We start from the raw sequence: 12,027 nt of genomic DNA on the forward strand, positions 1-12,027 counted from the left end.
GATTTGAAATGGGAAGATTATTGACCTGTAAAGTTTTCTCCAGTCTCTCCATCAGGCCTCTGGAGAATGCCTTGAATTGTAAATTGATCCCTTTTCTGGCTAGGTTCCAGAAGGTAAAAATAAGTATACTTTAGACTCTTTTTTTTTTTTTTTTGAGAGGGAGTCAGGGTAAGGGGCAGAGGGAGAGAGAGAGAGAGAGAGTTTTAAGCAGGCTCTACACCCAGCACAGAGCCCCATGTGCAGCTCAATCTCACAACCCTGAGATCGTGACCTGAGCCAAAATCAAGAGTCAGACGCTGAACAGACTGAGCCACCCAGGGGCCCCCACTTTAGATTCTTAAGGCTTTCTCATTTTCATATGTATATATACAAACCAATTTGTTCTAACCATAGGAATTGCATATCCTGATTTGGAAATGAGGCTAAGGATTACTAGCTTCTCTGACAAATATTAGTGAGCTCTGTTTTTCTTCTAGTAAAAAGCCTTATATTCAAATGATGATACTTTCCGTAGATTTTAAGGTATTTAAGGCTTTTTATTGGCAATTAACAAAATTGGAATGGGGTACATGGAGCTAACACTGCCTTTTTTCTTCAGTGGATTCACATGTAGACTTAATTTTTTCTCATGAGAAAAGGTGTAAGTTTTAGATAGTTCAAATAACTAAGTTTGTTAAAACTATGGGAATTTTTTAATAATAATACAAGTTTATATTTAATATGTTTTCTTTTGTAGGTTTCTTCAGTTATTGGCGTGGCAATTTGGCAAATGTTATCCGATATTTTCCAACACAAGCTCTAAATTTTGCTTTTAAAGACAAATACAAACAACTTTTCATGTCTGGAATAAATAAAGAAAAACAGGTAAGTACATTTTAATATCTGTTATTTTCTAAGAAATAGTTGGGTTTGCCTTAACCTATGATGTTTTATTTGGGGAGGAGGTGCTGAGTGGTAGAAGAAATATTAAAACATGTACATGTTATAATCACTATTCTACTGCACTAGGAAAGTTCAAAAAAAGCAATCAACAGATTTGTATTCCTACATATCTGAGGAATTAATTTCCTGAAGAAGTACATTTTTTCATTTTTATGACTAAGGCTCTATTTAGCTGAGATTAAAGTGCCTAGGGAGATCAAATCAAACAAAACAGAAAAGCAATAAGTTGAAGTTGGAGGATTCTTTTTTTATTGAAAAAGTACTTTCTCTTTTCAAGGTAATCACTCCCTTGATTACAGAATTTCAATTTCAAAATTTCCTATTTGTATGAACTATATGTCATTTGTTTTGGTTTCTGTTTGTTTTGTTGCCTCCATATACACTATACCACCTATGTTACTCTTAAGGTCTTCCCTTTACCCTTACAAAGTCTCTCTTCCCCTTTATCCTTTCTCTTTTTCTCTTTCCCCCAACCAGCCAACCAACCAATTGAGCTGTCCTAGGAGGTTCTTTATAAAAGCAGCTGTTTTTATAACATTTATTTTTTGCTACCTTTTTAAATTTCTTTTCATATCCTTTATTCCCATTTTTTCACAATTTATATCTCTCTTTTTTTAAGATTTATTTATTTATTTGAGAGAGAGAGATAGCGAGAGCAGGGGGAGTGGGAGAGGGAGAAGCAGGCTCCCCGCTAAGCAGGGAGCCCGATGTGGGACTCGATCCCAGGACCCTGGGATCATGACCTGAACCGAAGGCAGACGCTTAACCCACTGAGCCACCCAGGCGCCCCTCACAATTTATATTTCATTAACAAATGTTTAATGAGTAATTTGCACTGTCTATTTTGTCATGGGAGATATAAAGGTAATGAAGAGAATTCTTTAGACTTAGAAGATCTGGATTTGGATCCTAGTGCTCTGTTATTTAGCTGTGTGAATTTTTAAAAAGTCACCTCTGTGCTCCTTAGTTTTCTCATCTGAAAAAAGCTTATGACGTTTAGATGAAATTACTTGTAAAGTGTTTATCATAGTACTGTGCTTTATGGTAGGCACTGGGAAAAATATTCCTGTCTTTTTTAGCTGACAGCTGTAATAATTGGAACTTTTCTTGACTCAGAACCTGCATCAGAGGTCCCCAAGATCACCTTCATGTTCAGTGATTCACTAGGACTCAAAGAACTCAGAAAAGCTACTACACTCATGGTTTTTTACAGCAAAAAACTGTAGATTAAAATCAGCAAAGGGAAAAAGCACAGAGGGACAGAGTTCAGGAGAAACTAGATGCAAGCTTCTAGTTATCTTCTCCTAGTAGAGTCACATGGACAGTACTTAATTCTCCCAGCAATGATGTGTGAGAATACATATGATGTGTTGCCAAACAGGGTTGCTCACTTGAACATTGGTGTCCAGGATTCTTTTGGGAGTTGTGTAGGCATGGAATGTGACTGTCCTTAGCTACTCAGACTCCAGCCACCGCCCGCTAACCCAGGAGATCAAACTGATAAAAGTTAGCCCAGTGTTCCAAGCATACAAAAACAGGTGTTCACCATAAATTCTCATGTTAGCATAAACTGTCTGGTGTGGTCCAAAGCCTCCAGCATACAAAGAGACTCTTACAGGTCGGATATTCCAAGGGCTTAGACATTATCGTGAAGGAACTGGTCAGGGGCTGGTCCTGAAGATCTCAGTATATGAAGGGTTTGGGCAATGCAGACTTGCTGATTTAACTCTACTGAACACTTCCCGCTCCACCTCCCCAAAAACATAATTTCTAGAAGACTAAGCCAAATGGAGAATTAACTCCTGAGTTAACCAGAATATTTATATTACTGGCATCTATTCCTAACAGTATAAATAACATTGTTCTAAAAGTTTTAAAGTCAACTTTGATCCTTGCTAAGTATCTGTAATAAATTTCAAATTAGTAGAGCCTGAGGTAAAAACATCTTTAGTAGTCCTATGAAAACATGCTATCTTATTTAGAATATAAAGGTATTCAAAGGTATATTAAATAAATACATATTTAAATATATACTATTTACTAAATTTGGATATTAATGACCCTTTTATTTCTGACTTTGGGCATCAAAATTTTATCTCATCTTTACCTCCCTAAAGTGAAGAAAAAGAACTAAAAAAAGGAAAATCATTATTTTTGGTTTCTTACCTGGTCTTAAAAGAAGCAAGGAAGAAAAAACAAATATAGTATGTGAGTTTAAAAGTGATTGATCTCCAAATGGGCAGCAGATACATGAAAAAGTGCTCAACATCACTCGGCATCAGGGAAATCCAAATCAATGAGATACCACCTCACACCAGTCAGAATGGCTAAAATTAACAAGTCAGGAAACGACAGATGTTGGTGAGGATGCGGAGAAAGGGGAACCCTCCTACACTGTTGGTGGGAATGCAAACTGGTGCAGCCACTCTGGAAAACAGTATGGGGGTTCCTTAAAAAGTTGAAAATTGAGCTACCCTACGACCCAGCAATTGTACTACTGGGTATTTACCCCAAAGATACAAATGTAGTGATCTGAAGGGGTACGTGCACCCCAGTGTTTATAGCAGCAATGTCCACAATAGCCAAACTATGGAAAGAGCCAAGATGTCCATCAACAGATGAATGGATAAAGAAGATGTGGTATATATATACAATGGAATATTATGCAGCCATCAAAAGGAATGAGATCTTGCCATTTGCAACAACGTGGATGGAACTGGAGGGTATTATGCTAAGCGAAATAAGTCAGTCAGAGAAAGACATGTATCATATCTCACTGATATGAGGAATTCTTAATCTCAGGAAACAAACTGAGGGTTGCTGGAGTGGGGGGTGGGGTGGGAGGGATGGGGTGGCTGGGTGATAGACATTGGGGAGGGTATGTGCTATGGTGAGTGCTGTGAATTGTGTAAGACTGTTGAATCACAGACCTGTACCTCTGAAACAAATAATACATTATATGTTTAAAAAGAAAAAAGAAGATAGTAGGAAGGGAAAAATGAAGGAGGGGGAATCGGAGGGGGAGACGAACCATGAGAGACTATGGACTCTGAGAAACAAACTGAGGGTTCTAGAGGGGAGGGGCATGGGGGGATGGGTTAGCCTGGTGATGGGTATTAAAGAGGGCACGCACTGCATGGAGCACTGGGTGTTATACGCAAACAATGAATCGTGGAACACTACATCAAAAACTAATGATGTAATGTATGGTGATTAACATAACATAATAAAATTAAATAAAAAAGAAAAAAGAGTGATTGATCTACCACCATGAGCTATCACTGCCCACCTGTCAGAATGGCTAAAATAGTGACAACACCAAATGTTGGTGAGGATGTAGAGAAGTTAGATTATTCTTATATTGCTGGTGGGAATGTAAAATGTTAACTGCCACTCTAGAAAAGAGGATGACAGTTTCTTATAAATTAAACGTGTACTTACTATACAGCCCAGCAGTTACACTTTTAGGCATTATCCCAGAGAATGAAAACTTACATTCACACAAAAACCAGTGTGCACAATGTTCATAGAAGCTTGTTTCATAATAGACCAAAATCTGGAAATAACCCAGATGTCTTTCAACAGGTGAATGGTTAAACTATGGTGCATCACACCATGAAATACTATTCAGCAATAAAGAGGAACAAACTTTTGATAAAACAAATATTGTATGATCCCACTTAGGTATCTAGAACAGGCAAATTCATAGAGACAAAAAATAGAATAAGGGGCTAAGAGGAAGGAAGACTGAGAGTTTTATCTAATGGGTACAGAGTTTCTATTTGGGATGATGAAGTTTTGGAAGTAGAGAGTAGTGATGTGTTGGGTGTTTTTAAGTGATTTTATTTCTTTATTTGAGGGAGAGCACAAACGGGGGGAGGAGCAGAGGGACAAGCAGACTTCCTGCTGAGTGGGTAGCCCGACTCGGGACTCCATCCCAGGACCCCAAGATCATAACCTGAGCCGAAGTCAGATGCTTAACCAACTGAGCCACCCAGGTGCCCCAAGAAGAGTGATGTTTTTATGTTATTGTGAATGTACTTAGTGTCACTGACTTATAGACTTAAAAATGGCTAAAATGGGGGGCACCTGGGTGACTCAGTGGGTTAAGTGCCTGACTCCTGGTTTCAGATCAGGTCATGATCTCAGCGTCCTAAGATGGAGCCCCATGTTGGGCTTCATGCTCAGCAGGGATTCTGCTTGAGATTCTCTCTCTCCCTCTCCTCTTGCCCCTCCCCCTGCATGCTCTTTCTCTCAAATAAATCTTTTTTTAAAAGACTAAAATGGTAAATTTTATGTTATGTATATTTTATAATTTTTTAAAGAATAAACTTGATACAGCAGCAACTTTGAATGCTAAGTGAAAAAAACTCAATCTCAAAAGTTATTTGCTTTCTGATTTCATTTATATAACATTCTTGAAATGTCAAAATCATTGAGATAGAAGCATAGTGGTGGTTGCTAGAAGAGAGGGAGATAGTTATGGCTGTAAAAGGGTAGCATCGAGGGATCTTTATAATGGAACTGTTGACTGTGGCGGTGGTCACGTGAATCTGCATATGTGATAAAACTGCATATATCTAAATACACACACAAACAAATGCATGTAAAATTGGTGAAATCTGAATAAGATAATCTTCATCAATGTTGGTTTCCTCTACTATAGTTATGCTAGATATTAGGGGAAATTAGTTGGAGGGTTTATAGACTCTCTCTGTATCATTTCTTAGGATGCATGTGAATCTGCAATTTTTTCAAAATAAGAAGCTTTTTAAAAATAACCATGGGGGGGGGGCGCCTGGGTGGCTCAGTCAGTTAAGCATCAGACTCTTGATCTTGGCTCAGGTCTTGATCTCAGGGTCGTGAGTTCAAGCCCCATGTTGGGCTCCATGCTGGACGTAGAGCCTTCTTTAAAAAAAAAAAATAGTAGTAGTAATAACCATGATGGGGAGCTATATGCCTACTATATATTGTTTCATTGAATTTTCACCTCACCCTTTGAGGTAGGTATTTTTATCCTAAATGTAAAGGTAAGGAAAACAAGACTCGGAGGTGAGAGCACTTGACCAAATCATTTGTTCAGGTCTTTCTAACTCCCAAACTCAGATCGACTTCAACTGCACTCTATTTCTCTGTCAGCTGAGGTGACTAGACTGAGTGAACCTTAGCTGAGCCTGGGCACAAAATGTTTCTCTGCCACATTTTAGTAGCTTCCAGTACAACCCTTGACAAGGAAGACTAGAACTTCTCCCAGCTCTCTTTCATGCCCAGACAGACTTTGTTGGAAAAACTTCGGTTCTAGGGCGTTTGTTCTTCAGTGCGTCAAGTCTGTTAATGCGATATTTATTTGTCTACAGTTGAAAATAAACAAGATTATTTTCCTCCAAAACCCTCAGATTCTTTCATCCTCCTCTCCCTCCCTGATTTCTCTCCTTTTACAATATAGTAATATCTGAAATTACTGACTTACAATAACTGAAACTCTGATCTATACTGATACACCACCTCCTCTTGGTCTGTTTTATTTTCAAGCTTAATTGTGGAAGGATAGATTTTGTTATACGAACACTTGCAAGATTATAATAACATAGATACTTCTTTTCTCCCTCTCCTTGCTCCTTTCATTCTTTCCTCCTTCCCCCTTCCTTTCTTCCGTCAGAAGGTTGGCCATACTACTTACACATGTTCTGCCTGCCTGTGTCATTTTTTCCAAAGCCCCACTTCCACTGTCAGAAGTGTCATGGTTTGAATAATAAATTATATGATAATCTACCCAGAAAGTCATTGATCTGCCTTCCTGGGATCCATGAATGTTTGAGGAATACCTTAAACCACTAAAAGTGTGTTTATACATATGTGATTTTTATTGGAAGAGGTTCTATTGCTTGCAACAATCTCAAAGAGGACTGAGACCTAAAAATAGTTATTTAGTATCTTTTCCATTTCTGTCCTTCCTGTTAATTGGCATAGAATTTTAGAGTCAAATTCCTAAGAAATAGACTCTGGTCCTGCTCATCTTTTTCTATCAGGTTACAGATTATCTACTAGATTATGGATTAGCTACCTTGGGGTCAGATGCAATCTCCTGATCTAATTATCTCTGGGTGATTATGAAACATGGGTACCCATACAAAACCTAGGAGTTTCACTGAAAAGGAGCCATGAGAGTCTGAGGACAGTATGTGGGATTACTAGTACCTCATTAAACAGGTATTTATTGAATGCATTACTATTATTCTGGGCAAGGCCCGTGACTTGTCTTGTGAAATAAACTGATGAATTAAGAATCTGGGCCTCAAAAAATTGCAAGCAACCAAAATGTCCATGAACTGATGAATGGGTAAATAACATGTGGTAAATCCATATAATGGAATATTATTTGGCAATAAAAAAGAATGAAATGCTAATCCTGCTACCACATGGATATGCCTTGAAAACATTATGTTAAATGAAAGAAGCCATTCACAAAAGATACATACTGTGTTATTCCATGTGTAGGAAATGTCCATAATAGGCAAATCTCTAGGGACAGAAAGTGGCTTAATGGTTACTTAGGACTCAGGGGGATGGGGAGGATGTTGTGTGACTTCTGGTCACTCCAGTGGGTATAGGGCTTTTTTGGGGGGAGTGATGAAAATGTTCTGAAACTGGTGATGGTTGCACAGTCTGAATATACTAACAATCCATTGACTTGTATGGTGAATTTACATTGGTAAATTGTATGGTGTATAAATATATCTCAGTAAAACTCTTAAATAAATAACAATAATCCTGACTTTAAGAAATTTATAGTCCTTATGAGGTAAGATAAAACATATACAAATACTTATAAATTGAAAGTAGAAAGTGATTGTAAATACTATTTAAATGAGAATCTGGAACATGTTGACATATTTTACATATTGGTCACAGGATTCACCTTTAATTCTCTGAGATCTGAAGTATTTATGGAGAGAGATGATTACACACAGTTTTGGATAGGTTTAGAGATCAGAGGTGTCATGGAAGAAGTTGAATTTGAATTAGAGTATAAATCAGTAACTTTTTGTTTAAAAAAGATAGGAAAGTCCTTCTAGGCCAAGAGAAAATTGAGAGTTCCAAAGCTGAGACTTAGAGAATAAAGCAAGAAACTGAACTTGACTAGAATATTATTCATTTTCATGTATTTTAAATGGTTACAGTGGTCTTGTACCTTAGATTTTCTATAACCACTCCAATTCAAATATTCTTTTCTTCTCCAGTAAGCTCTAGATATTGAAAAGCAGTTTACTGGACCTAAGCAGGGCACATTTTAAATATTTATCAAAAAGAACCTCAACAGCCCATGTGAACCAGTAGTAGATCAGTAAGGCCTAAGTTACATGCTGCTCAAATATATTATAATTGATTTCTGCCAATTTTCATGTCAGCAGTTGAAAATAATATATTTTTTGAGCTGTTTAAATATCTACTAAAATTGCAAAGTGAAAATATGGCATTATGAAGTATTATTGCCCCCATACCAAAAAAAGGGTACAACTAAAGCCTCCATAGATGTCTGATGTTTTAGCCATAACTAACATGAGTGTTAAACAAAAAATTTATATAGTCTAAAGAGATGATTATCTTATGTGGCCTCATTTGCTAATTTGGGCTACTTTTGCTGGAGGCAGTTAAAATATCTTAGAATTTCTGTATATCAGCATTTAAATTGTATCTCCCAGACTGCCTGGAAAGAAACAAAGCCTTCATGGACATGAAGGGAAATATTTTGGATAATATACATTATTATAAATGTTTACTTTATAAAAGCAGTTTGAATCTGGCTTCTGAACCTTTATGAAAATAAGAATTTTAAACAGATTCTATAGTAACCACTTTTTAATTAATATGTTTCAGTTCTGGAGGTGGTTTTTGGCAAACCTGGCTTCTGGTGGAGCTGCTGGAGCAACATCCTTATGTGTAGTTTATCCGCTAGACTTTGCCCGAACCCGATTAGGTGCTGATATTGGAAAAGGTATAGGATTTTCAAAAATACTAACTCTCCCTTCGTGTTTTGAGTGAAGCATTATTTATTGTAGTTATGCTATAATGACAGCTTGAAATACATTCTAAAAATCTTACCCTCAACCAAATGGTAGAGTCTTGGGCCTAAAGATTACTACGTTTTTCTTTTCCCTCAAAAGAAGGAAGGGGAAGGCCAACACTGTAGTAACAAAAGAGCAAATACAAAGACTTCTTGTAACTTACTTCTAGTTTTTTCCTAGAGAGCCACCTCTTCTATCCCTCCATGAACTTATTCCTGTTATTCCGTATTCAACTATGGCTCCTCTCTAGGTTACATGTACAGCTCTCATCCTAGAGATTCCCTTTTCCTCTCTCCTTCCTTATTTTATTTATCACATCTTCCTGTGTTTTTGTTATATTCTTGTTTTGGTAGATTATATTCTTTAATAGCTTTCTAAGCTTTTTGAGAAGAGTGGATAGGAGATACATTGAGATCTTGCATGTCTAAAAATGTCTCTGTTTTACCCTTTTATTTACTATTTGGCCATATGTAAAATTCTACTTCAGAGTTACTTTGTTTCACAATTTTGAAAGCATTTCTCTTGATTCTTGTTCTAATATTGCTCTTAAGAAACTGATCTCCTAACTGCTAATCCTTTTGTGTATGACTTTTTTTCTTTTTAATTACTTTATGTCCCTGATGGTCTTGACATTTCACAATGATAAATCTTGTGAGGCTTTTTTCAGCAATTGTGGAAGTAACTCAATTGGCCCCTTTCAGTCTGGAGCCTTGTGTTCAGTTCTGAGGATGGCAGAGGAGTAAGTCACTTGGCTGCTCAAGGATGAGGTTTTGAGCATCCAGATGCTACTTTGCTTTCACCGTAAGAACAATACTTATTTCCTCTAATTTCTAAGTCTTTCTGAGGTTATTGGGGTAAGATGGCTTGCTTTTCCTTCTGCAAGAACGTAGGTTTCAGCTTTTTTCTGCTCTGACTTACCACTCCTCCATCTGCTTTCCATCTTGCTAAAATTTGTGGATTTCATTCTGTGCCATGTACTGTTCTTGCCTATATGGCTTTAAACCTGTTTTGTTCTTTTATTACCATTTTAGTGGAATTTCTTAAGAAAGCAGAGATTTATTCAACAAATACTTAATGAGTGCTTGCTGGGACCCAGGCCCTGCCTCAGATATAAGATGAGAGACATACACATAGACACCCCATATAAAATATGGAGCTCATGCTCATGTACCTTATGGTTTAGGGGAAGACACAAGTAATAAAAAAATGAATGACCAAAATATACTGTCATTTAGCAATAAATGACATGCAAAGATATTTAGGAGCAGGGAGTGACATCAATTTTAGATGAGTGATTAGAGAAAATGCCTCAGAAAGGGTAGCAGTTTGAGCAAAGATGTAAATAATGAGTTCCATCTAACATGTATAACTGGCAGTTCAAATATTCTTGTTATTGTTAAGAAAGTGACAAAAACTCCTATATCTTGTTTTTAGTTCAGTTCTGTAATTTTCTATTCTCTCAGAATTGGGAGAATTTAGTTTATTTTGAAAACTATATTCTACATACAATATTTTTAAAATATTGTCAAAGAGTTCTAGGTGAAGGGAAAATAAAATCGAAACCAGCAAACACTAGAAAAATATGATAACTCATCTAAAATGTTAATGATCCTTAAAGTTGCTAGTTTTTAACTTTGTCTTTTTACTGTATCTGTCTTTCTGCCTTTCAACTGAAACAAGTCACAGAATTTTTCATTCCCATTTTCTGAACTCCAATTAGTAGCTTCTGGTAATTTTATTGAAATGTTTTAAGCCAGTCAAATTCCTTGAATTAGATTGTTTTTATAAGATTAATATTTTCAGTGAAAATCTTTTAAGGTACTATTTGAATCTTTTAAGGTACTATTTAATTCTCTTTAAAGAAATGGGAGGATTTTGATTTGTGTCCTTTTTTATTAGAAAAATTTCTAAATGGCAGTTTCAGATATTTTAAATCTGTAAGATTAATTTACTTTGATTAAAGTGTTTATCTGATATATAATGTTGCTAATACGTTTTAAATGGCTTTATTTTAGGTCCTGAAGAGCGACAATTCAAGGGTTTAGGTGACTGTATTATAAAAATAGCAAAATCAGATGGAATTGTTGGTTTGTACCAAGGATTTGGTGTTTCAGTTCAGGGTATCATTGTGTACCGAGCCTCCTATTTTGGAGCATATGACACAGTTAAGGTAATTTGGGGCTTTAACTGATATATATTAAATACATGGTTTGTTTCTTTTTATTGTTTTAATTAGTAGTTTGTTCAGCAGATATGAACTTTTGCTTTTAATTATAGAAATCAAAATAAATGATGAAATAAGAGACATAGAATCCTGTTTAATTGTGACTTTGCCATAACCTTATTGAATTATAACTCTATTATGGATCTGACTTTAGATATAAAGCATAAACCCAAACATTAAGTTTTTGTGCTGTTTGCAACTGAAAGACTCACTATACATCATGTTGCAAATAGAAAACATGCTAATTAGGCTTACATCATAATCAAATCAAATCTTTAGCATATAGAAAGGCATCTTCTAACAGTTTTTCTGATTTTACATTCATTTTATTATCACTTTCTTACATGCAGATAATCAGCTTACTATCTCATCATTTTAGAAAGTAGGCAAGGCATAACTAATTAGTTAAATGTAATAAATGCTACTACAGCTCAGTTATCTATTGGGTACTGTTAGATTCTGTATTGTATTCTCCAGGTTGTTCTGCAATTTGTCTTTTCATTTCAGATTTTAATAGCATTTCCATAAAGTAGGAAAGAGGAAGATTGTAATAATGGCTACCATATTTTGAGTTACTACTTAGTTCTAGGAACTTTGTTAAGTCCCTGCAATAACCTAGGATAGCTTTTAATATCTCCCTTTTTAAAGATAAACAACCTAGGAATAGTTAAGCAATTTGTGTTAAGTGGCAAACAAAAATCCCATGCTCTCAGTCACTTCCAAGAGGAAGGAGTGAAATTAATACTAGTGTTGTTTATAAATAAGATTAAAACTTGAGGGAAATTTTATATGTTT

General features: G+C 36.0%; 1 protein-coding gene across 1 annotated transcript in view; it reads left to right on the top strand.

The window, feature by feature from the left end:
* Positions 1-12,027, top strand: part of SLC25A31 (solute carrier family 25 member 31) — a 32,682-nt gene that overhangs the window by 9,397 nt on the left and 11,258 nt on the right. The window contains exons 2-4 of the mRNA XM_036079415.2: positions 737-864; positions 8,821-8,938; positions 11,024-11,178. Of these exons, the coding sequence (XP_035935308.1) occupies positions 737-864; positions 8,821-8,938; positions 11,024-11,178 (401 nt within the window). The remainder of the gene's footprint in view (positions 1-736; positions 865-8,820; positions 8,939-11,023; positions 11,179-12,027) is intronic.

The sequence above is a fragment of the Halichoerus grypus genome, chromosome 3 (genome assembly GCF_964656455.1).
Source record: "Halichoerus grypus chromosome 3, mHalGry1.hap1.1, whole genome shotgun sequence".
Taxonomy (NCBI): Eukaryota; Metazoa; Chordata; class Mammalia; order Carnivora; family Phocidae; genus Halichoerus; species Halichoerus grypus.